General features: G+C 41.3%; 1 protein-coding gene across 9 annotated transcripts in view; it reads right to left on the minus strand.

The window, feature by feature from the left end:
* The window catches only part of LOC110982507 (meiotic recombination protein REC8 homolog), a 388,761-nt gene that overhangs the window by 36,126 nt on the left and 326,495 nt on the right, over nt 1–26,140 (minus strand). For 7 of the 9 annotated variants that reach the window (XR_015427552.1, XM_087145210.1, XM_087145212.1 and 4 more), the window contains 2 exons: nt 23,860–24,066; nt 4,365–4,471 (listed from right to left, as the gene is read on the minus strand). Coding sequence is in view for 8 of the 9 variants with exons in the window: in XM_087145210.1 (XP_087001336.1) it covers nt 4,365–4,471; nt 23,860–24,066 (314 nt within the window). In the remaining variant the exon portion in view is untranslated. Of the gene's footprint in view, nt 1–4,364; nt 4,472–23,473; nt 23,532–23,859; nt 24,067–26,140 lie in introns of those variants that run through there. The other 2 variants (XM_087145214.1, XM_087145215.1) reach the window with 2 other exon arrangements.

Genomic DNA, 26,140 nt, shown 5'->3' on the forward strand with positions numbered 1-26,140 from the left:
GAGGACAAGAAGGATTTTAAGTGGTGGCAAGTGTGGAAGGGAGATTTAAATGTTTTTCTATATGACACATTTTGTTTTACAAGCTTCCTTAGTTTAGTCAGCAACTTGCCTCATACCCTGTATCACCCTATAGTTAGCACTGCTTATTAAGCCTCCTGCAGTTGACTGTTGACTGTTCAGACTGGTGCGTGCTACTGAAGAGTGAACATTACCACTCACAGCTCTCTTCAGCCTTCCTACATTTGCACTTTTATGCTCTTGTCACCAGTCACAGCTGGGTTGGTGTCTGATTGATCACTCAAGTAATCCACTTGTGGCACTGTGTTGGATTGTTATTACTTTTTTTTTTGGTTGTTTCTTTAGTCACATATGCAATTCATTTATTATTTTCCTTAGAGGACCACAACAGAAAACTATTTTTTTCCTTTGTATGGTTGGTATCAGTACAGAGACGGATCTCAGTTAAAGTTCATTGGCCAACTGTCAAATTCTTTCTTTTTTTATCGTGTCCTGACCCTCAAAATAAATTGTGACCTTGTCCTCCTGAACCAGGTGTCTTCAGATCTCATTACTTTCCCAAAGTCTCATGTAATTAATTTAGCGATGTAAATTTCTAGCCTTTATGTGCATTGAGGTTTGGTTCCCAGACACAAGTGTATTTTACGATCAATTTATGTATGGTACACATTTTCCTTTGTGTGGAAAGGTGCCCTGATAAATACACAGCGTGCTTAACACATGCAAGTTTGTACATGGACGTGTACATACCAATGCAAAAAAATCATTGTAACCACATAGCTGTATACTTTTTACCACTTTTTATAAGCTTTTGTGAAGAGAAAAAAATCAAATCAAATGTACATTTGCTGACTGCTTTTCTTGGCCACAAAAAATGGACACTTTTATTTAAGAAACTAGTACCTGTCCATTGGGCAATTTATCCGAAATTTTTACTGACCCAAACTGAGAGAAGAAATCTCTCCCAGGCAATCGGAAAACGGCGAACGTTGAGGCCTGTCATGGGACATTGTTTTTCCTCCTGCCACTATTCTTTGTTCATCTACTGCCAGTCATACTTTTCGAGTTAGAATGGATCCTCAGGCATCATAGAGAAATCACCATTTTATTGTGTACTCTTTTAGAGGGGGCAAGAAAAGGGGGTACGCTTTGTACGCTTGAGAAAATGATCACAAAAATGGATGACCCCTAAAAGAACAATGACAATGAGTATTAAAATAGGCAATGAAATGAGCAGATATATATTGTACTAATTAGTCTGTTTCTTCTCATTTGGAGATATAACTTCCAAGATTCAACCTAAATGCTATTCCCACACTCAAACATACTCTATGCTTGTCACCAGTGTGACGACAGCTTTGAACAAAAAATGTAATCTACACAAGCACATAAAAAATATCCACACTGAAGAGGAATCAGACATATGCTAATGCCTTTTAATGGGCATGATGTCATCCAAGGCACTGAATCTCAATGTTGCACTGGTTTGTGCACAGAAAATTTCTGAATTTGCTATGGCAGATTTCATTTTCTTTGGCAATATATTGCTGTGTAAATATATGGCAAAAATCCTGCAACAATCCTGTTCACAGAAATATTCCCAGATATTAAATTTGAGGTTCACAATTTGACATGAAAACATGCAACCTGAACCATGTCTTCCTTGATTAACATCAAAGCAAAAGCGTCCTCACTTGTCCGGAAATGCTTGGTCAATTTTAATGTTTGAAAAAGTGCACAGTTCAGTTTACGTAACTCAAAAAAATGTCAAACTATCCTCATACGTAGAAAAAGAGTACAGAGATTCACAAAAAGTGATTCTAAGAAAAATTCATTTCCTGGATCCTTTAAAGAGTGCTCCTTTAATCTCATGTGATTTGTCATCTGACGATGTCATCATTGCACCAGGTCAATTTGGGTCTAAAATCTTTCCCTTTCTAGCCACACACAAAATTTCAACCCAAACGGTCAAGCACTTCATGAGATATAGCACTTTAAGAGTGCCCCTTTAATGTCACATGATTTGCCACCCGATGACATCATTATGACAAACTTGTACAGCAACCTTTCTAGCTTGTGGCCTGAGTGTGTGCCCCTAACACGAACAAGGATAACAGTGCAAAAGCAGTCTCCCTATTGAAAAACATGTACAAAACCTATATATATGAGGGACAAATAAAATATTCAAAATTCAAAAATAAATCATGTGATGACATCATCACGAAGAGTTTCTTCTACAGTAGGGCCTACCTGACATGATTATCTAAAGGTTTGCCAAGTCTGAATTCAATCAGATGTATAAATCTATTAAAATAGAGGTCAAGGGCTTTTTTGCACTCTCTTTTTAACTTCGATCGACCGATCAACTGCATGAACCTTAACGAAAGCGTAACATCATGTCCGTTTCTCTCAAGCTACCTGCAAGGTTTCAACCAAATGGCACATGTACTTCAGAAAATATTGGGCTTTAAGGAGTGCACCTTTAATGTCACTACATGGCTTGGCTCCTGATAACGTCATCATTATTCAATATACGTCTGTAACACTTCCCTTTCAAGTTATATGCAGAGTTTCAAACCGATGGGACATGTACTCCAGGAGATATAGGGCTGTAAACATTCATATTGCATGACTTGTCTCCTGCTGACATCATTATCAAATGAGGTCTTTTTTCCTTTTTCAACACTTTCCTTTTTAATTATGTGCAGTTTGGAACAGGTACGTCAGGAAATACAGGGCTTTGATGGGTGCACCTTTAATGTCACTTGACTTGTCACATGGTGATGTAATCATCATATCAGGGCAGTACTCGTCTAAAGTACTCCGATTCTAAGATATCTGCAACATTTGAACCCAATCACACATGTACTTTAATGAGATACAGTGCTTTGAAGAGTGCACCTTTAATGTCATATGACATACCGTAATAATCTGATGACATCATCATCAGTGTCAATTTTCATCTGTAACACTTCACTATCTAAATACCTGCCAAGTTTCAACCCGATCGGACACGCGCTTCAGGAGATATAGCACTTTAAAGGATACACCTTTAATGTCACGTGACCCGTCTGCTGATTTAATTGTTATCACATGAGGTCAATCTCCGTTTATAAACCTTCCCTTCCTAACTGTCTGCAAGGTTTCGACCCAATCAGACATGTACAATACAAAAGACAATACAAAACATTATTGTTCAGATTAGAGATTGCAAACATTTTTCCTGTTGGCATCCCATACAATGCAATCTGCTCTGAGCATCATGTGCTTGGTAATTTTCCGACTGCTAAGTATATGCCCTATGCACTGTGCGCTGCCTATGTTACAGGCAGATATTATGTGTCCACACACACAAACAGTAGCCGATGCACACTATGAGAATGGGATTTGAGTTTGCAAATATTGTTACGGTTTTTGTCCTCTCATGTTTCATCTGTGTGAAGAAGTTCACCACTTGTGCACTTCGTGCAGTTGACTCCAATGTTTTAGCTATCATCCTCATGCACAATTCACACTTGCATCTAATACGGTTGATTTTTTCCCGAATTTTCAAGAATAAATAACTTTTTACTGTAACTTCCTTGTAACAGGACGTAAAACACTAGTTCAAACGATTGAGAAATTCAGCCAGGGCCATCCGGGCTACTTCCTATATTGATCAGATCATCCCCGTAACCATAGTGAGATGAATGCCATGCTGTTAGCATGTGCTCGTCCTATCTTGTTTAGTGTCCACGGATTAAATCAGACTGAAGCTCACTCTGAAGTACACACTAGTCACCACACAGCTCCACGTGCAGCCCTAAGTTTGTTTGAAAGATTAACCCCCATTACCTGGTGTCGTGCACAGTCCTTTGTCCTAAAGGTTATCCTTATTACCCAGTGTCGCATAGAGCCCATTGTCCACCTAAGTTTATTATTAAATTGCATCATGTTGTGCAATTTTTCTCACAGGAAGAGTCAAACTGCGCCATAGTTTTTTACATTTTTATTCATCCCTTACAAAAGGATAATCTGTGCCAACATGCTTACCCATTCCTCATTGCTTTTTATTTCCAAAAAGGTCAGCAAAGTGTGCTGGATAGTACCACCCACTACAGACCTAATGTTCCCAACATCGACCCAGTTGGTTGTGGACAGAAAATGCCTCTCTTTTTTTATTTTCAGAGGCTAAATTCATTGTATACTTGTTTCTGGGTGGCCGATCTACCTCCCAACTCCCTAGATGTCACAAAACTTGAAGCCTTTTCTGTACCTCTTTAAGCCCTCCACAGGTTGCATATAGCAGTAGGTAGGGCAGCTTGTTCATTTATCCCAAAAAGGCAACAAAAAATGGCATATCTTACCAAGACATACACTGAACACCTTGCTTGCATCAGTACAAGTCGTAGTTACTGGTACCAGATCTTTAAATGTTATTGTCTCATCAGCTGCAGTGAGATGAGCAATTTCTCTGTCAGTGAAATAAGAGCATAAAACCCTGACATTTGTTAGAATCAGCTGTAAACTCTCTCTTGGAGCAGAATATACCTCCATTCAATTCATACCCATTCCTACATCAGCAGGTGTGAAATGCAGTGTAAATTTATAGTATAAAAACTTGTTCAATCAGTTAAAATGCGCTCTCAAAAGTTATTTCATCTTCACAATACAGCAGTGATCGAGCTAAAAACTTCATGAATTATAGTTGGCGCACTCTGACCAGATTCAGAGTAGTTTTAAACTGCTAATTAGACATTGGTGGGTTATGTAGCATGGCCCTTTACTTTAGTGACAATGATACATTTCTAAGAGTAAGTTTCTGTATGTGTTTATTTTTGTCAGAAGCCTTGGGATGAGGTTGATTAAGAACTGAAACCAACGAGCAATTTCAACATGCTTCATTTCAAATTTGTTTCTTTGGCATAAGATGCTTTGTGAGTCATATTAATTTACAAGTAGCACATTTTTCTAGGAAAGAATAAAAAAAGAACAAAATGTGGATAAGGAAACAAATATTAATTCGCTATCATAGTGAAATACCTCAGTTAATTTGTGCCTTTATCTTTTCATTTGGAATGGTCAGAATTACAGATAGTAAAACAAAAAATAGAACAAAGTGTTTTTGAGACCATCACAAGACAAGACACAAGACCGTGCACAAGTAACAGGGTGAACAATGACAAAGGAATGTTTCTGTTGCAGTTTATTTGAATAACTTGTGGCTTGAATTCAGACTGGAGGTCTTGTGTTAGTCTTGTGCGGTCTTGTGAAGGTCTTAAGTGGTCTCGACTACAACACCAGTAGAACATACACTCTCAATCACAGGGAAAACTCCCTGCACTGATTTAAACTGAATTAAATTTGAGACAACCCTTCAAAGATCATGATAAAAGGAATTTTTCAAATTAAGATAGTCATGGAGCAGGCATACCATTAATGAAAATTTACACAAACAGGAAGCTAAATTTTCCGACCACTAGCCCTACCTGAAGGTGTGTGGAGGGCCATAAGTGATCTGCAGATCAACCTTGCCAGTGCATTTAATACTGGCAGTCAGGAATGTCCTGTGTACCATGGATTTTTGCAAAACAAATTACATGATCTGTACTTTGAGTGTTAAAATGAATAGCATTTTAAACATTTTTCTTAAAGCAGTGAACTAAAAAAATGAAATAAGTCGGGGTAATGGTACACAAAGCAAATAAACCCCAAAATAAGCCAATTAAAGCAACTGCAGTACATACATGTACATGCAAATCATGCACACTACTTTTAACCATGAGACAGAGGTGCCACTACTGTCCTAATGCTACTTTGCTAAATGCACGCTGACATGTTATGTTCAACCTGATTGCATTTAATTTCATGTTCAAATTGCTACTGTTGTCTAGTCTGTGTATGTACCTTCCAATCATTCCTAATGTGTATTTGATCAAATAAAAACCACAAAGACCTTGTGTATTATTTTAATCTTAATTATTAAATGAAAAATGGTAAGAAGTTGTTCTCGTTCCCTTTTGTTGGTATTCTTTTGAAGAATAGTAAACAATGCAACCCTTTTTCATTTCAAAAACTATAAATGATAAAACCTTTGTTACACTGCTTTTTTTGTTTTTAAATACAACAAATAAAATAGGTTCATGTGTGTTTCAGAGTGAGTCTAACTTGATCAGGTGATACTAATTTCATGACACCACAGAAGTTTTGCTGCAGTAACCTCTTATTTGAGCAAAATAACCTCTTTTGTGTGAAATTTATGCTTTTGACGTGTTCTTTAGTTCTTCAATTATGTTGGCCTGAGAAGAGTACACTTTTAAGGTAATGTCAGGTTGCATGACTGCCTCAACACAATGTATAGACAAATGTGATGAGGCACCATTCTGAGGGGCCAAATTTACACTCACCCAGCTGTCTCAACCTGAACACATGCACTGTGACAACTGACTACTGCTTATTGGCCAAGGAAGAATCCCATGTGCACACACCGCTTGCGTGTGAACAGGATGGCCCTATAGTAATGACTTCAAATTGTTGTCACTGGATTTGTCTATAGCTGTGATATATCCCTGCATACAACACTATACTTTACAGCATAAAAACACCAGGTTGCCCCACTATTGCACCAATATGCCAAACCAACTAACTTGCATCTCAAAATGGCTGCTTTGCCAACTTCTTTAAGGTTTTGTATTTGTTACATTATTCCCACTTCAGAAGGAATGTGTCCTCACATCTTCTTTTCTTGTCAAAACCTTGAACCGTTTGCCATGACTGAATTTTTTTAATTTAACAGTTACAAAAGCCTTAAGCGAACATTTTAACATTAGTAACAATACAATTTTGCTCTTAACCACTTCCTGCTGGGGACTCCGAGATCGGAGACGTATGGTTTATATGGGTGGCCGGGGTCTCCGAACTCGGACAAAGGAAACAGGGCCCTGTAACAAAAGACCGTACTCCGAACAAAAAACCAGGCTGCTGAGCATTACCGACATTTTTCACTCTCAAAAGTGATGATAATCCAGCCTTGTTCTGAAACCGTATACCGGGGTTTTGGGCATTGAGAGTGAGTGGATTACCACCGGGGACAAAGGCGCTCCACCACCGCAGTAATAAGCCACACAGCACCGCTGCATGCTAATCTGGCCCCTATTGAAAAGAGGTCAGCAGTGTACTAAGCCAGGTTCGTGAACAAAAGACAGTTATACAAAACCGCACAATCTGGGCTCTGTTTACAAGGCTGCTGGCGTGGCTGAAATACTCGGGTGTCAATGAAGGTCACCTGTCAACTTAGAGTAGTGCCTAAAGATTACTTGTTGCGGCTATAAACGACCGTTAAATGAAATGATGAATTTTTGAAGGATTTTGAAAACGGACAAAAATGATAGTCATGCCGGCCCAGCATCATCAACATTGAAAAATGCCCCGGCATGAAGTGGTTAAGAAGGGTACAGTTTAAATAAACCCTGAATTTAAGCAAAGAGGCCTGAAGATGAAAGTCACTTTCAGAATCTTCGGTTGTTTTGTTTACAACAAATAACTGGTTGACTTTACAAGACTGACACACTTGAAATGACAATGTCTTTTGCTTCATTAGCTAAATTATTTAAAGTATAACTGATGAAATAGAAGTGATAAATTCTTAGTTTAGAAAATGCTCTCTTTTCAAAACCAATGCCTCTTCCCATTTCAAACCATAGTTGAGGTTAATAGGAAGATCAGTCTCTCTACTAAGCATCGTTCTGTTTGGACTTTGTCCAGTGCTCACGTAAGGTGAGGCCCTGTGTGCCATCATAAATATTAGTCCCAATCGTTTTGATTTGCTCCAAGTATGACCGCAAAAAGACAAACGTCCTCAACTCGGGCTGCTACCGTTCACTCCAGAAAGAGCCCACACCTTTCATCGGGAGGAAGCTCCAAGACAAGCTCCTCTCCCTCCAGCATTCCAGCAACATCTCTCAGCCCTTGTGGGCCTACAGACAGTTCTGGCCATCCAACTCCAAGTGCCCAAGGTTCTTCAGCCAACCCAAGATCCACAAGACAGGTACTCCACTACACCCTACATTGTCACTTCAAGAGGACACCTTACCTACAACACGGCCAAACATCTTGCCAAGATATTGCACTCCTTGGTGGGCAATATCAAACATCACATCAAGAATGCCAACCTGTTAGCCAACTTCATCCAAGGCCTCACTCTCCAGTGGAATGACATCGTGCACAGTGGTTTAGGATGCAGACATTTGTAAAAAAAAAAATTCTTGAGTTTATGCTTTTTTCTGTTCAGTGGTATCTAATAAAATTATTTTTGCTCTTGAAACGTTTTCATCCATGATATTTCTTGTATAATTTACTATTTTTCGTAATGATGACTTTCTTGTTCTGGGTTGGACATTTTACAGTGGGAACTTTCATGCAACATTAAAACCCCTCTTTTCTATTAAATAATCTAATATCTAGTAATAAACCTTTACGTTATTTTGCTGCCTATTTAACACTCTTTCAGATGATGTGACCTTTGATGTGAAATATCTAGTTGAAAGTGCAAAAATTCGCTGCAACTTGGAATGGTAAATTATGTTGCAGTTTTCAAATTAGCTTAATATACTCACCAATGTCTTTGATGATACATACTTAAAATCGGCCATTAACGGCCATGGCAAAAATGTTTACTTTATTCATAAATTGGTAAATTGATGTTTTAGCTACAAAGATAATCAAGCGGAAAATTGCCGCAATTCATCGTTGTGCCGAAAAAAATAATTTTATGAGCAGTCCTCGGCCGGAATTAACGCGCGTTGACGAAGAAATAAACAGCGCCCTCTGGTGCCGACATTCGTACAACACATTGCACGGGATCGCTATCGCGCGTTCAACGTCGTCGCTACAGCTAGACAGGAACCAGCTTCGTTTTAAGAGAACAATTGTCTCGGAAAACGACCCAAGAATATAATTTGACTGACGTCTGTCATCGTTTATGGCTGAAATCCGACCCAGTAGTGCGCTCCTGTCGTTACACCAACAACTGTACATACTGCGACGGGGATCATCATGTTCGCTCCTGCCCCAAGAAAATGACAGATTTCGGAGTCCACATCTAAGACAAACTTTTTAATTCATTCCTCATCTAGATAACCTACTCTGACAGGTAACATTTTATATATTGTTTCCTGGAGAAAAGATCAGCTGGAGGAAATATCACAGCGATATTTATTTACGTGGGCCTGCTCGGTTTGAAAGAAATTAAAATAATCAACATACCTTGTTACTTTTGCTATTGGGTCATTCCACAAAGTTGAGACACACTTTGTTACGGTGTTCCTTGTCACATCCGCAACCTTAAACATATTTTTCCAGCATGTGGATTCGAAATTGACATTGATATAAATTTTGCAAGGTTCTTGCAGGTTGTGCTTTATCCTTGCAGAGTAATATGAGTTAACTCTGTGGTAATGTAAAAATAACAGGCTGTAAGGGTTGTTTATGTAACAAGGGACACTGTCACAAAGCGTGTCTCAACTTCGTGGAATGACCCTATTATTTCATTTAGAGACCACTCAGCGAAACAGAGAACAAGATACAGCAATAAACTTACACTTCTGTAAGAACAGCTCAGAGAACACAAAAGTATGTTTTGTTCTTGTTTTGCCACAATTTTTCCTTATTTTGTGATGAACACATTTTGTCACTTTTTTGATATCAAATAACGTGACTATCCGTTTGTAATGTGAAACATCCACGAAGCAAATAGTGGCGCGTGAGAGACATTTCTTCAGAAAACCTTGTCAACAGAGGGCGCTATCGTTTACTCACGACGGACGATTTTGGCGAGCTTTTTCCATATCGCGTCTCGGAAACACCTTCCTTCGTCTAACTTGAGTACCTGGCAGACTCTAAATAACTTCCAAATACCTTTGTAATTGTTATTATAAATGTATGTCGAAGTATTTCAACTGTATTCTCTGATGTCCGGGTCAGGTACGATTTTAAACCACTGTGTCGTGGTCAACTTTTGATAGTGTCTCCCTCTTCACAATGTCCCCACCTCTGATGCCAATACTATCAACAAGGACAGCACCCTCAAGGACCACACAGATCTCACTCAAGACCAGCTTCATGAGCTGCTCCTCACCTGCATCAACTCATTGAGCTTCTGCTGGTGGGATAAATTCTATGAACAAATGGCTGGAAAAACCATGAGATCCCCTATATCCCCCGTTCTGGCCAACATATTCATGGAAGAATTTTGGCAGAATGCCATCACCACAGCATATTACAGACCCAAGACTTGGTTCTGGAATGGGAACGACACCTTTGGAATTTGGCAGCATGGGCAGGACAGCCTCCAACTCTCCCTGGAACACCTCAATGAGCTTAGCTTCACAGCAGCATCCAGTTCACCGTGGAACAAAAAACGATGGCAACATCTCATTTCTTGATGTTAAGGTATCCAGATCACAGGACGACAGTCTTACCTGCCATGTCCACTGGCAACCCACTTTAACAGATAGATATCACCATAGTGTTTCCTTCCATCACCATAAGATCAAATTTTCTGTCAACTGGGCTCTTGTTCATAGAGCAACATCTGTGACAAGGAATATCTCACTCAAAGACTCAAAGACACATGACCAAAGCACTGTACCAAAATGGATACAAGTCAAGCCAAATCAAGACTCAAGACCCAAGACCTGCCCCTGACCGAAGGATCACCTATACCCAAAGCCAACTCTTTGGGGCCCCTAGTCCTAGGCAGTATTTCCCATCACATCCAGTGCATCCTCCACAAGCATAGTATTCAAGTGTGCCATACAGCCCCCCCCCCAAAGATGGAGAACCTGCTAACCTTGCACAAGGGCTAGCCTTACCCACAACACAAGTCAGGAGTCTACAAAATCCCCTGCCAAGTGGTCAAAGTGTAAATCAGCGACACTGGCAGGGACCTCCCTACAGACTCAATGATTATAAAGCCCATGACTGGAAAGGAGAATTTGAAAGTCAGCCATCATTAAGCACTCTCACCCCAGTGACCACCTGATCATCTGTACCCAAGCTGAATTAACAATTAACAACGGCACCCTTGTCACATCAGAAAAGGCATAAAAATCCTCAAAGCACAACACAGTTCCCCAAAAGAATGGTTTCAACATCAGTGACATCAGGCACCCCATCCTCACATCCCAGCCCAAGGGGTTTCCTTGGGCCTAGGACATGTTCCCAGCCTATGGGTCTCCTATACCATTGGCTACCTTCCCCCATGCTCCCCTCCTTCAAACTGACACACCTAACCGATTGCACAGCATCCTATGTTCTGCTCAAGTGCCCTTGGTTGGATCATGAGTTGGCATCCTCTCCAAACCTCACTGCCTCCAGACACCACAAGCTACTTCAGCCGTCTGCTGACAGCCACAGACAGAGCATATGGTCTGAAATGTTGGGTACCATCCAGGTCTTTTCAGGACCACACATACTGACAAGAAATATCTTTGCATGATGCGACCACAAATTCTTTTCCCTTAACTTGCCGCCTTCATCATGAAAAGCTTCAAAGCACAAGCTATATGTGGTTTCTTAAGGCAAAATGAGGAACATTGCCCAAAACCTTAATCTGAGTAATTAGCATTCGAAGTCAGACATACGTAAAAAATGGGTTCAAAATCGTTTTTCACATTTTTGGGTAGCTTAACTATCAAAGATTTCCCCTAGCTGTGTCAAATGTGTCGGAAAGACCAATAAAGGTGTCTAAAATGAGGATTTCTGAAGTGATTCTGAGTCAGTATTTATCAAAAAATCATTGTGATTACCTTTCAGACACCATCTATCTATATGATGCAGTGTGCTAGCAACGTGTACTGTGTGTGGCTGTGGGATGGGCAGTTGCAACATGTAAAAGGCTCACATTTCAAATCGCCAGAGCAATGACATAGTTCCCTAGAACCAACGGCTCTGAAATCACCAGGTAGGAAACGTGGCCCTGAATATCATTTCCCGAAAGTTTGAAACCTGCATCTTTTTTAACTGAAGAAAAATTTGAGTTCAAAGTGTCCACGCATAATGTTTACTTGAGAATTCAAAGAAAATCCAAGTCTCGTGTTCCATCAAGTGTTTCGTTGTGAAATTCATACTTCGATTTCTCATCATTTTCGAAAAATACTGGTGTCAAACTTTCAGGATATCACATTTAACTCATGATTTCATCTGAGCTAAAAATTATAGTCCCTAGGTGACCACAAATGTGCCATTGCTGTGGGAATTGGTAGTGCATGTACTTTTAAACAGCCCGCGCAATGTATGTTGTAGACAATTGGTGGCATAGTCCGTTACCCTTTTTTCGAAGGCTGTTTTCTCAAAAACTAAATTCGGCTCTCCTGATGACACACGTTGTCTTTGTTGCTTCGTATTTTACGACACAAGTGGCACAGGGAAATAAATTTGGTACAATTGTAAAGCTTAATAAATGCTCTTTATTTTCCTGCCTGTATCTCAAAAATCGGATTTGGGGATCAATCCTCAAAATGCCATGGTAGGTCACATATACTGTATATCCTGAAACAAGGTACTCTCAAATTGTCTCAAATCTTAGTCAGTGTGGAGCTGATGGGGTGCACCAAATTTACACACAAACTCATTAACGAACACTTGGGAAATGGTTTCTGCATCAATAGAAGGAACAACATAGGCTTCAGACGACTTTGTGAAGTGGTCTAAAGCTGCTATCACATAGTGGTTGACTCTATGAGTCTCTTGAAAAGGTCCTGTTATATCTATACCAACTCTCTCCATCGGTACCCCCAACATTTGTTATTGGAGCTTCACCCTTGCATGACGGTTAAGCATCTTCTGGTGGGCGCATGCCAAACAACATTGACACCAGTCTGCTATAGTGATCAGCATCTTATACCAATAAAAGCAACTTCACATGTTTGTATATCTTATTAACTCCAAGATGACTTCCGGTTGGGCTGGGCTGTTGTTCGAATTTGTTAGGATCTCCTGTTGCAACTCTGATGGAACATCTACCGAGAAAATTACAGTCTCATCCATGTCATCCTCCCATTTCTTGTGCAGAACACCATCCCTGATGCATAACTGGTTCCGGGCACTCAAGTGCCTTCTACAGAAATCTCTTGTCAAGTCGGCCCTGTCTTTTCCAGATTTCAACCATCCAATAACTTTACTAAGTGTCTCATCTGCTGGCTGCTTCTCTCTCAGTCCAGCATTCGTGAAACCTGTAGCCAGTTGGTCTCCACTTCCTATGCTACACAACACGCTTCATATGTTGGAAAGGTTTCTGAATTGATAAGTCATCCTTGGGTTGGCCAGCAAAATCTTTATATCTCCTTGTTGGTTCTCCTCTACAATGAGGTGTGCTGTTGCAAGTCTGGTGGGGTCTTTCCCTCTGAATCTGATGGTTCTAGGCCAAGTGCACTGCTGGCATGGCATTCTTGACACAGTGTCTGCGTTACTATGATGCCTGCCCAGTCTAAGGTGAATTTCAATCTCATAGTCAGCTAGAAGTTGGATCAACCCATTGGTTTCTTAAATCCAAAGAGCCATTTCAATGCCACATGGTCTGTTTGGACAAGAAACTTTCACCTATATAAGTAATGGCAGTAATACTTGACGAAGTACATGATCACAAGTAGCTCTTTCCCTGTAACACAGTAACTGTCATTCTTTGTCAAGGCTTGAATGGAATAGGTGATTACTTTCCTGACCCCACATGTCTTGCTTTTGAGACAACACAGCCCCTAAACCACAGTCACCTGGTGTCTGTGTCAAGTATGAAACTGTCATGGCTTTAGGGTATGCCAAGATAGGGGAAGAAACCAACCTCCTCTTCAGGCTGCCCAAAGCAGTCTGACATTCCTCTATCCAGTTATAGGTGAGTGATGTCTCTGTCAGGTGGTTAAGGGGTCAGGCCAGCTAGGCAGAGCTTGGTACAAATCTCTTGTAATACAAAACAAGGCCCAGGAACCCTCGCATATCAAAGACATTGGTGGAAACTGACCAGTTCTAAATCTGCTGAATCTTGTCAGGATCTGTGTTCACAATGTCAGATGACACGACATGTCCAAGGAAGGCTGCTTCCTTTTGGAAAAGATGGCTTTTCTTGGGTTGCAATCTAAGTCCAGCAGCCTTTTTCTGGTCAAGGAGAAGTCAGAGACATTGCAGATGCTCTTCGTAGGTTTGACCTGAAATTTTTTGAAATGTTACCATGGGAACCAGTTTAATTATGGTACAACCTATAACAGAGCACCTGTCGGGTGCCTTGAAATCCTATGCACAAAGTGCTGTCGTTGTTGTCGTTGTTGGTAGGCATTATTTTCAAAATGGTGACATCCACGGTCAGCATATCAATACCACAGGCCGGGTTTTTCATGGCGCCATATACCGGAAAATATACGGTATTGGAAAACTTTTGGGGTGCTCGTATGAAAGTCTGAACTCGGAGGAATACAAGTGTGAGTAAAATTGTTGATTCATTCTGATTTCAAAAGATATTAGGATTCAAATTTTTTGACAATTCTGCAGTTTGGATTTCAGGCATTAAAGTCATGCCTTGAAGTAGGGCTGTGATGGAGACAGAAAGTGGCAAGTTTCAAAAGAGAGCAATCCACAGCCCTATGTATGAGGCTAGCTCTGTACTGTAACGTGACAAAGGGCACTAGTCACTAGGCGCGGTGCAAAATTATAGATGCCGCTCTGCCAAGTAACAGAGGCAGATGTGAGGCGTGCATAGCTGTGTGTAAAGTGAGCGCGGCACATAGGCTTCGCCTTGTGCATAGTGTGCCTTGTGAGCACGTATGCGTGTGTGGTAACAGCCGCGCGAAGGCTATAAAAGGCACTCACAGGCAAGGTTTAGTCGTCCTGATCAAGGGCTGATCCTGTGGTAAGGGTTGAGAATCCGGTGCAAGGGTTAAAGTCACCTAGCCTAGCATGACTGTGCCTAAGTCCCGAGTGATCCTGAGAGGAGCTTGCGTTCGACATAAGGGCAGATTGCTATCTCATGATGTGAGTTGAGTGTAGTGCAGCCCTGACAATAAGCCCTGTAGACTTGCTAAAGTCCCTGATTCAGCACTGGATGCCCACAATTAATTGTGGTGTTCCCTGCTCTGGGCGAAGTCCACTCACGTGTAAATCACACAGTCTCCCCGGTGTATTGGTTGAGTGTGATTGAAGGAGTGTTAACGAATAAACCAGCCACTTTGATTGTTGTATATCAGTCAGGTGTCCTGGCGAAATTTATTTCAAGTCAGGTCTGTCCGGGTTACGTCACTTAGTTTCGACCAATAAGATTAGCCATCATCTTGATGAAGGCCAACTTTCTTGGGGGACAGTATACTTCGCTCTGAACGGACTCGGCCCTAGCCGCTCAGGGACTCTCTGGCATGCCGTCCAACGCACCGCGCCTCAAGGAGGAGGGCACCCCCGCCTTCGTCGGATGGGTGTGGCGCCACAGTGCCTTCACAGTGCAGTTTTTCTTGAAAGAGCCCAGATTTTGTGGTGTTACGTGATATTCTTTTGTTCACGAACCTGGCTGAGTGCGCTGCTGACTTCTTTTCAATAGAGGCCAGATTAGCATGCAGCGGTGCTGTGTGGCTCATCGCTGCGGTGGTGGAGCGCTTTTGTCCCCAGTGGTAATCCACTCGCTGTCAATGCCCCAAACCGTTGTATACTGTTTCAAAACAAGGCAGGATTATCTCCACTTTTGAGAGTGAAAAAATGTTGGTAATGCACAGCAGCCTGGTCTTTTGTTACAAGGCCCTGTTCCCTTTGTCCGAGTTCGGAGACCACGGCCACCCATATAAAGCATACGTGTCCGGATCCGGAGTCCCCGGCAGGAAGTGGTTAACCCTTCCCATGTCACCATTTCTTTTTGACCCAAACCTGAAACATGTTTATTTTTCATTCTTCTCTGCCCCAACCGCAGAACCATTATTCTTGTTCAAAGTGTCCAACCAGTGAAAAGTATTAATTCTTCCCATCTCAGCATTTCTTAATCCAAACCTAAACCATGTGTGGTTTGTTACGATAATGCTCAGTGCCCTCTTGTGGTAAGACCTTCGGGGTGATTGACCGGGCTGGGGAGGTCACGTTGTTGGTAGCTGTATGCCGAGTGTGGACGAGCATGGAATAAAGCAGTAGCTAATGTATCCTTAAATTGCCTCTCAAAGCTGAAGCCCCTTTATTAAGCTGCAACACCACAATACATAACATGGTGTCAGACGCTGAGGATCTTTCTTTGATGCTAGTTGGAGCTCTCCCTTAGTGAAATTCCAACGGATGAACTCATGCTGTTGCCACGTCAACGACGCTGTCGAACCACACGGTTGCCTGTGTGTGTGTACATGTACGCGATGACCGGAGTGGACATGTCATGACATGTGCTGTGGATTTGAACAGACTCTGAACTGTATGGACGGCATCGGCATAATCGGTGTGTGTTTGCATTCAAACCACAGTGAATAGTAGTAAGAGGTGTTGGCTACATGTGTGTACACGTATTAAGAGCCATGATTAGATTCTTCTATAATTTTGAATAGGAACACAGTATTCAGTAAAGCTAGACTCGAGTTTGTTCTAAGCAGTTCCACTTAAGTCCTAAGTTTGTGGTGTTCATTGTATCTATTGTATGCTGGGACACACAACGCTTGAAGAATGCCAAACCCATCAGAAGACACACATATGAGTCGCATTCCTCCCCCTAAGCCTTTGCAGTTGACTGGAAATCTGAAGAAAAATTGGGAGAAATTTCGTCTCATCTGCGATAGCTATGAGGTCATAACTAACCTTTATAAAAGCCCAGACAGGGTAAGAATTGCCCACTTTATTACAGCCATAGGCCCTGAAGCATATACATAATGGATTGCCATTTAAAAGTGAAGATGACAAGAAGTCGTTGAAAGTGATCTTGGATTTGTGGGAGAAATATTGTGTTGGTCAAACAAATTTAATAACTGCTCACAGCAAGGGAAAACATTTGACAACTTCTATGTTAAGCTACGCACGCTAGTGGCTACATGCGATTTTGGTGAATTAGCAGATGATCTTATTCGTGACCGCATTGTTTGCTGAATCGCGGATAACGCTACAAGAAAATGGCTGTTGCAGAAGCCTAAGCTGACACCATCAAAGTGTCTGGACCTGTGTCGAGCCAGTGAAGCCTCCAAAGTCCATCTGAATGCTATGTCAAATGATTCCAATGGTGTTGACACTGCAGTGCATGCCTCATGTGCGAAGAAAGGGAAACCACAGAATTACCATATTGAGTGTCTGTATTGTGGTCGTAAGCACAAATTGAGTAGAGCAAATTGCCCAGCCTATGGAAAGGAGTGTAAAACGTGTGTGGTAAAGCAAACCACTTTGCTCAGAAATGCAACCAAGGTGCACCACGTGGTACTAGACATGTTAAAACAAAGAAAAAGGGCAAAGTTCATACTGTTGAGGAAACTGAATCCTCTGAAGAAGAGTGCATTTGTATTACACTAGAGGACAGTGATGCTTGTGTAGTGAATCAAGTCACTTCAGATTTGAAGAGCAAAATTTATGCATCCATGGAAGTTAGAGGTGTAACTAAGCCTGTACACATGCAAATTGACTCAGGGGTCACATGTAATGTGATGCCCTTCCGTTTCTTGCCACAAGGTACTGTTGCAGAGAAAGCAAATCACAAGTTATGCATGTATAATAAAGAAACTATGCCAGTTGAAGGAACGTGTCAGCTGCACTTGAGGAACCCAAAGAATAGGAAGAAATACTTGGTACACTTTGTTGTTGTTCAAGGTCAAGTTCAGTATCCACTACTTGGGACTAAAACTGCTCAACAGATGAAACTAATCAAAGTAGTGTATGATAACATTGCTGTGGTCGAGCAGACACAAGCTGAACGTGCCAGGCCAGATACATCTGACTGTCGACCAAGATGCGAAACCTGTGGTAGTGCCTCCACGCCATGTGTCAATCGCGATCAAGCCAAAGCTGAAGACGGAGCTCCAAAGACTGGAGGAACGCGATGTGATCGAAAAGGTCACAGGCCCGACAGATTGGGTATCAAGCATGGTCACTGTGGTCAAGCCCAGTGGTAAGCTGCGATTATGCATTGACCTACAACATCTCAACCTCGCATTAAAGTGTGAACAGTATCCTCCCCCAGTAATAGAGGATGTGCTTCCACAACTCGCGAAGGCCAAAGTCTTCAGTAAAGCTGATCTGAAGGAAGGATTTCTCCAGTGCAAACTGGACGACAAATTGGCATGCCTCACTACATTTCAGACACCATGGGGGAGATACCAGTGGCGCCGTTTGCCATTTGGTCTGTCTCCTTCGCCTGAGTTGTTCCAGATGAAACTGGACCAATGCTTTGAAGGCTTAAGCGGCATACATGTCATAGCAGATGACATCCTCATAACAGGACAAGGAGAGACACTGGAAGAGGCCATTCGCGACCATGAGAAGAACATGAGGAATTTCCTCTCCCGATGCAAGGAAAGGAACATCAGACTCAATAAGGACAAGCTTGAGTTCAAAAGTGACAAGGTCACTTTCATTGGTCATCGTTTGAAACAGTTCGAGTTAAGACTGATCCGAACAAAGTTGAAACAGTTTGCAACATGGAAGCTCCTACATCTGTAGAGGAAATCCAACGCTTTGTCGGCATGGTGAAATATCTGGCAAAGTTCCTGCCTGACTTGTCAGAGATGAGCGAACCACTGCGACGTTTGACATAGAAGGATGTCAAATGGACATGGACAAAGGAACAGACGGATGCATTCCAGCACATTAAACAGTGCGTCATGTCCGCTCCAGTTCTGAGGTACTTTGATCCTGTTGTCGAGGCTGAAGGACAAGGCGATGCATCTGACAAAGGCCTCGGAATCGTATTACAGCAAGAAGGTCAACCAGTCACATACTTGAGTAGAGCCCTCACGCCTGCGGAAACGAGATATTTGCAGATAGAGAAGGAACTGTTGGCCCAAGTGTTTGGTTTGAAGCGGAACCACCAGAACACATACACAGTGGTGCTGTGGACAGACCATCAGCCTCTGGTGTCCATAAGCCGTAAACCACTAGCAGTAGCGCCCAAGAGACTACAGTGTTTGCTCATCCGACTGAAACAGTACGATGTGGACATACGCTATAAGCAAGGAAATGTATCTCACAGATACATTGTCTCGTGCGTATCTAAAGAACACTGAACGTTCACCAGTAGAGGCAGAGACAGAAAGCATCCACATGATGGACGATCTGTCCATCTCGACGAAAACCCAGGAACTGATCGTGCGCGCCACAGAAGAAGACGCGAACCTTCAAACCGTCAAAGGCTTCATCGCAACAGGCTGGCCCGACAGCGAAGGCCAGCTGCCAGCTGTGGCACGCCCCTTTTTCAGCATCCGCGATGAACTGACATACCTAGATGGAGTTATATTCCGCGGTACATGCTGTGTCATCCCAAAGGCAGCAAGACCACGAGTGCACGAGCGTCTACACAGCACACATACAGGAGTACAAGGCACACTAAGAAGAGTGCGAGATCTTGTCTATTGGCCGGGAATGACTCGTGACTTATCAGACTATATCTCAGCCTGTGAAACTTGCAACAAATACCAACCACAGCAGCAGAGCGAACCCCTGATCTCACATAAAACACCAGATCGACCCTGGCAGAAGATTGGCATAGACTTATGCACTGTTGACAACATGGACTACCTGTGCAGTGTTGACTACTTCTCTGATTTTTTCGAAGTTGACATTCTGCCCCACAGCAAAGACGCAAAGGCTGTCATTAAAAGACTGAAACGCCACTTTGCTGCATAAGGCATACCAGAGACAGTGTACTCCGATAATGGACCACCATTCAGCTCCAAGGAGTTCGCGGACTTTGCCAATGAGTACGAGTTCACCCATGTCACCAGCTCTCCACAGTATCCACAGAGTAATGACAAAGTTGAGAGCACGGTAAAAATTGCAAAGAGGCTCATTCGCAAAACTAAGGATAGTCATGGGGATATTTACCTCGCTCTGTTAGCCTGGAGGAAAACTCCAACAGGAGGCTTAAACAGCTCCCCTGCTCAGCGTTTCTATGGACCCCGTACGAAGACCAATCTGCCTACAAAAGCACAACCGCTGGTGCCATCACAACAACCCCAACAGGCCATCCTTGCCCAAAGGAGCATCAAGCAGGCCAAGCAGAAACCGTATTTCGACAAACATGCCAAAGCCCTACCCCGTCCCCAGCCTGGAGACACGGTACGCATACTTCCCAAAACAAATTCCGAAGTTTGGGAAAAAGCACAAGTCTAGGAGCAAGTCAATATCCGTTCGTACAAAGTGATTACAGAGGATGGTCAGGAATTTCGCCGTAATCGGAAGCACCTCAGAAAGATACGTCCCGCCCTGCGACCCGCAGTTTCAGTCAGAGGGCCCAGCTTCAGAAAATCAGAGCAGCCAGGCTGACCAAACACATACACAGAGCAACAAAATCCACGACGCAGCACACGTGAACAGAAACCATCAAGCTATATAAAGGACTGTGTCACATGAACATTGGACAAGGAGCACCATCAGGAACGGACTTTATTGACTTTTGGAGTTTATCTAACTACATACCTGTATTGCAAGTTGAGGTACAAAAAAAATGGAGAAAAACAAAAAACAAATGAATGCACACCTCACCATGAAAAAAAGGGTATATTGGAAAGTTAAAAAAAAAAACACAAAACAAAACAGGCTAGTGCCTTAGGAGCATTTAAGTGGGTCTGTTGTATTGTTAATTTAAGAAGTTAAAACATCGGTCCTGTATTAAGTAATGTAAGTCCTGATAAGTCGTTATTTTTGTTTGTTTTTAGAAGGAAAGGTGTTAATATAATGCTCTAGCGCCCTCTTGTGGTAAGACCTTCGGGGTGATTGACCGGGCTGGGGAGGTCACGTTGTTGCTAACTGTATGCTCATGTATCCTTAAATTGCCTCTTAAAGCTGAAGCCCCTTTATTAAGCTGCAACACCAAACGCATCACATTGTTTTTATTGCCCCACAGCATAATCAATATTTTTTATTCTGAGCACCCAACCTACCAAAAATAATAATCCTCCCCGTCTCAGCATTTCTCTTCAATCCAAATTGGACCATGTGTGTTTTAAATTTTTTTTCCCACCCCACTGCTTAATAATTTTTATTCCAGGCATCCAACCCAACAAAATCAATCCCTCCCATCTCATCATTCGTTATCCAAACCTGGATCATATGTGGTTTGTTTTTTTTTGCTGCCCTACCACTAATTAAAAAAATTATTTTGAGCATCCAACCCACTTAATTTTCCATCTAAACTTGGATCACTTGTAGATTTTTTTCCTGCCCAGGCGCTGAATATTTTGTTATTTGGAGCATCCAACCCACTAAAATTATTGATCATTTCCATCTCAGCATTTCTTTCCTATCTAAACCTGGATCACGTGTGGTGTTTATTTTTTTCCCTGACCCACCACACTTTTTTCTGCATTCTTTTTCCAGGCATTCAACCCTCCAAATATTTTGATTCTGCCCATCTCAGTATTTCTTTATCCAAACGTGGATGACATGTTGTATGTAGTTTCTACTGCCCCACCCCTAAATATTTGTTTTATTCCAACCACCTAACCCACCAAAAATGTTAATTCTTCCCATTTCAGCATTTCTTTATCCGTACCTGGATCACATGCGGTGTTTATTTTTTGTTGCCCCACCGATAAATACATTTTTTTCTTGAGCATTTGACCAACCAGAAATATTAATCCTTTCCATCCAGGCATATCCAGTGGATTTTTTCTTTCTACAAATAATACTTCATAGGTAAGTAGGAAAGAAAGTAATCTGTATATTTATTTATCAAATAATAGCAACCAAAACTAAGAAAACAATGCCATTTGTTTTTTTGCTCCCTCACCATCATGTTGAATGAATGGAAGCCTCATTCACTTTTGAATATGCCCCCCCACACTAAAAAGCTGGACACATTGCTGTGTCCATCTCAGCATTTCTTTATCAAAACGTGGATCACGTGCAGTTTTTACCTTTTTTAATTCCCTGCATTGTCATTCAAAACCTCCTTTCTTCTATTTTACAAATGCAGACATATTAACATCTCACTGAGCCTTTTATGTATAATTGCCCACAATACTAATGATTGAGGAGTTTATAATACAATAAAGCAATAATATGAAGGAGGTCATTGATGCTTGTTTGGTTTGAATGACCCAAACCCCAATTTTTATAAGAATGCATTTAAGCCAGTGTGTTCCGTGTAATGTGTTTTCAATGTTGTCTTAAAATCAATGTCATCAATGTATTTGCACTTTCTTCACACTAAAATCGTGTTGTAAATTGATATTTCCAGAAACGCTTCATTTCAGATCCACAAGACTTGTTTAACCATTTCATTTTATTTTTTACTGAAAGCGTAAACCCCGGCAAAATACAGCTGGCTTGATAATGAGAATTTGTATTTGATATTAGTGGTTCTTGGTTAACAACAATCAATTCAAGATGGAAATGGAAGCTATTTGTAATGAAAATTAAAGGTATTATTTCATCTCTAATAAGCCCAAAACCTGCAATGTTTTGAAAGCCATGCATTCAAATAGAAGAGGCCACTGGGGTTAAATCATCTGTCCACCTGAGTCCTGACAACACTGATGAGCTAGCTGGCCCCTAAAACTACCGTATAGTTTGTCTCCTTTTTTTGTATATGCCTGTTAATGAAACACCTTAATTATCGTCAATCATTGCAGTTGGGATCTAATCGAAAAACTAATTTTTTAACACTTCACTTGCGGTTTTAAAAGTTAATGCCAGTGGTGAATATCCGCATCTCTTTATTCATATTTAAATTACCGATACTCCTGCAATGCTGCCAGCAGATTATCTGCTGAATGTCAGCCATATTAATTTAATTGCTAAAACATCAGTCCTGTATTAAGTAATGTAAGTCCTGATAAGTCGTTATTTTTGTTTGTATTTAGAAGGAAAGGTGTTAATATAATGCTCTAGCGCCCTCTTGTGGTAAGACCTTCGGGGTGATTGACCGGGCTGGGGAGGTCACGTTGTTGCTAACTGTATGCTCATGTATCCTTATCATTGCAGTTGGGATCTAATCGAAAAACTAATTTTTTAACACTTCACTTGCGGTTTTAAAAGTTAATGCCAGTGGTGGATATCCGCATCTCTTTATTCATATTTAAATTACCGATACTCCTGCAATGCTGCCAGCAGATTATCTGCTGAATGTCAGCCATATTAATTTAATTGCTAATTTACATGAGCCAGCCATATTGTGTACCATACACAAACTGGCCTGGTTGTGAAGGGCTCTTTTGTTTGGTACAGGTGAGCATGCTTGTGTAAAATCTGCAGATTGTCTGCGTCTTTGAACGGGTGGTCAACTTGGGGACAATGTCTATTCTTTTCTTTATTATTAGTATTATTTATTTCTGGTAATGACACCAAGGATTCCTCAAAAGTGCCCTAGGCAATGTAGCTCACAAGCCTGAAAAAACCTGTAGAGAGGAAACAATAAGAAGCAGTTACAGTTTAGAGGTGGGAGGAAAACCCCTGGGAAATATTCTGGGTAAAACCCATGGAATCAGATCAAGACTGAAAACCCAACCCACGTGGGCACGGTGGGCTGAGCCTGGAATTTAACCCGGACTGCAGGTCTGAGGCAGGGAAAGAACCACTATGCTTATGGGCTTACCCGACACCTGACACCCTGCAATATAACAGTGAACATCGGACTGAGAACAGTGTTTGGTCACAAGTATTATATATTAAGTGTAGGTCTTTGGCACACAGAGTAAACACGCATTCCAAAAGTGTAGTACTCACCTGATTACATTTGGGTGTGGAACACTGATAACTTGATCTTCCTCAGAGGCACCAATGTCTGGGGATTTATGTACTTCAGGTATGTCTTGCAATGTCTCTATCTGATGTTCTGGGAGTATCTCATCTGGTAAATCCATGATCAACATCTGGTCACCAGGAATAGTTACCTCTTCCTCAATACTCTTCTCTGTCAGACGACGCTTGTGCCTAAGACAGACCATAAAATATCCATAAGTTTGTGTTTCACCTGATGTAAAGTTATCCTTGAGAATGGAACAGATTTTTAACAGGAAGACATCTATTAATAACTGATGATAAACAAAATTGAGTCTTTTCCCTTTATTGGTGAGGGCATTTTGTTATTTTATAGACCAAATCTACTGCGACAAAGATCAGCATGGAACTGAATCAAACTGTACTGGTCATTATGAATGTGCATCCATGATGAGGACTATGGTAAGGTGGGAAAGTTAGGAAAGATAATCATCGGCTAACCATATGTGACGGCAAAATGTTCTTTTCTAGTGGCTACAATAAGTTTTTATTTACTCGGAATTAATAATTTAAAAAAAAGGTTGGTACAGTAGCTACACGGAAACAAAGAAGAAAGAAGAAAAATCTGAAGTAAATTCTAAAATCAAATCAAAATGATGCACATAATCGGAAGGCAAACAGCTATTACTCTGTAAAGAAAACATAATATAGTTTCCCCAAAGTCATAACAGTGTCCTTCATTGGGTACAGTTCTGGCAGATCTATAGTGCCTGGCTCAGTTGCCTCCCCCTAAATAAACAATTCACTAGCCACTGCTGCATTGTCCAACACTGCAGTAGAAAAGACTAATACATACTAATGAGCAAGGAACAGGTGACTATAATTAAGCCTCCTGCCAGGAGTTCATAAACACTCTACTGGACCTTGGAATGCACAACTGTCCCACTCACGGCATAGAGATGGTGCAGTGACCACATATCAATTATCGCCACAGTATGTATATGCAGTATAGCTGCTCAGCGCCACAATATCGATATCATCGCTAAAAGTCTTTTGAGCAATACAATAAAACTAAGAGTTGGCTACATATAATTACACAACATTAAAGTTTCCACCTTAGTAAACAAGACTTGGCAAACAACTAGTCCTTAGCAAACAGCAAGAGTTCTGCACGCATACATAAAGGAAATACAGAAAAACTGAAATGGCATGATGACTTTTCACGATTGAATGCAAAGAATCTCCGTACAAACATGAATTGTATCATTGCTGGTGGCAAAGAAAATCCACTCTACTTTTTCAAGATCAAGATTTCAAGAAAATAATACTTCCACAGTGTGACATCGTAAAATAACTCGACCCTTCACTTACATGTACACATAGGAAGTCAAACAGCAGAATAACTCAAACCAAAAATAACAATGTGATCCCAAGTCTTCCAAACACTAGAAACTTACTTTTACTCTGAAAGGACTCCAGTGCAGCTATATACATTGGACAAAACCAAAAGTCAATGCAAAAACTAGAAGTCAACGAATCCCAAGTCCTTTCAAGAAACTGGAAATTGTGAATGTAGCTAGAAACTTCCTGAGGAATCTTCACAGCGAAATATCTAGTCTCTATCCTTTAGTATGCACTTAAAATACAATATGCAGTAAGAAGCTCCCCCTAAGATATGGAAAAAAAAGTAAACTCACCCAAGAATCCTCAAAGGAACTTTCTGAACATATACAGTTGTAGGTTTAGGACTTGGTGTACCCGGTGTCACGATAGCCCAAGTAGAGAATAAATGTATGTGTGTCCATGTATTAGGCTATTATCGGAATGATGATGTGGCAAGATGAGCCACATTGACCAGTAGACCACACCACAGGAAATGGCCTGTGGTTTACCTAATTGCCTATTCATGAGGTTTACTTGGAAGAGTCTCCCCATCTGTTGCATTACTTAATAGAAAATATGGGGGACCATGCAGAGGAATTAAAGCACACTAAAACGTAAGAAAAAAAATTATCCTGTCACACATAACCCTGTGTTCTGTCTAGTGAAGATGATGAGGGCTGGCATGTGCAGCTTGTATAGCTACATCTCTTGCCGTCAGCAACACTGTTCTTCCAGATTAGCCCTCAGATTGCCGACATCGCAATCCAATCTGCCAAGTACAAACATGCACACGCTACACGTAAACCCCAGAACAGCCAGGCCTTTGTTGACCGGAACAGTCATTTTCCTAGTTTCCCACAACAAAATGTATTCAATGACTGTAGCTCAAGTTAACTTCAAATTC

The sequence above is a fragment of the Acanthaster planci genome, linkage group LG13 (assembly GCF_054643075.1).
Source record: "Acanthaster planci isolate LZ-2023a linkage group LG13, COTS_SCS, whole genome shotgun sequence".
In the NCBI taxonomy this organism is placed as follows: Eukaryota; Metazoa; Echinodermata; class Asteroidea; order Valvatida; family Acanthasteridae; genus Acanthaster; species Acanthaster planci.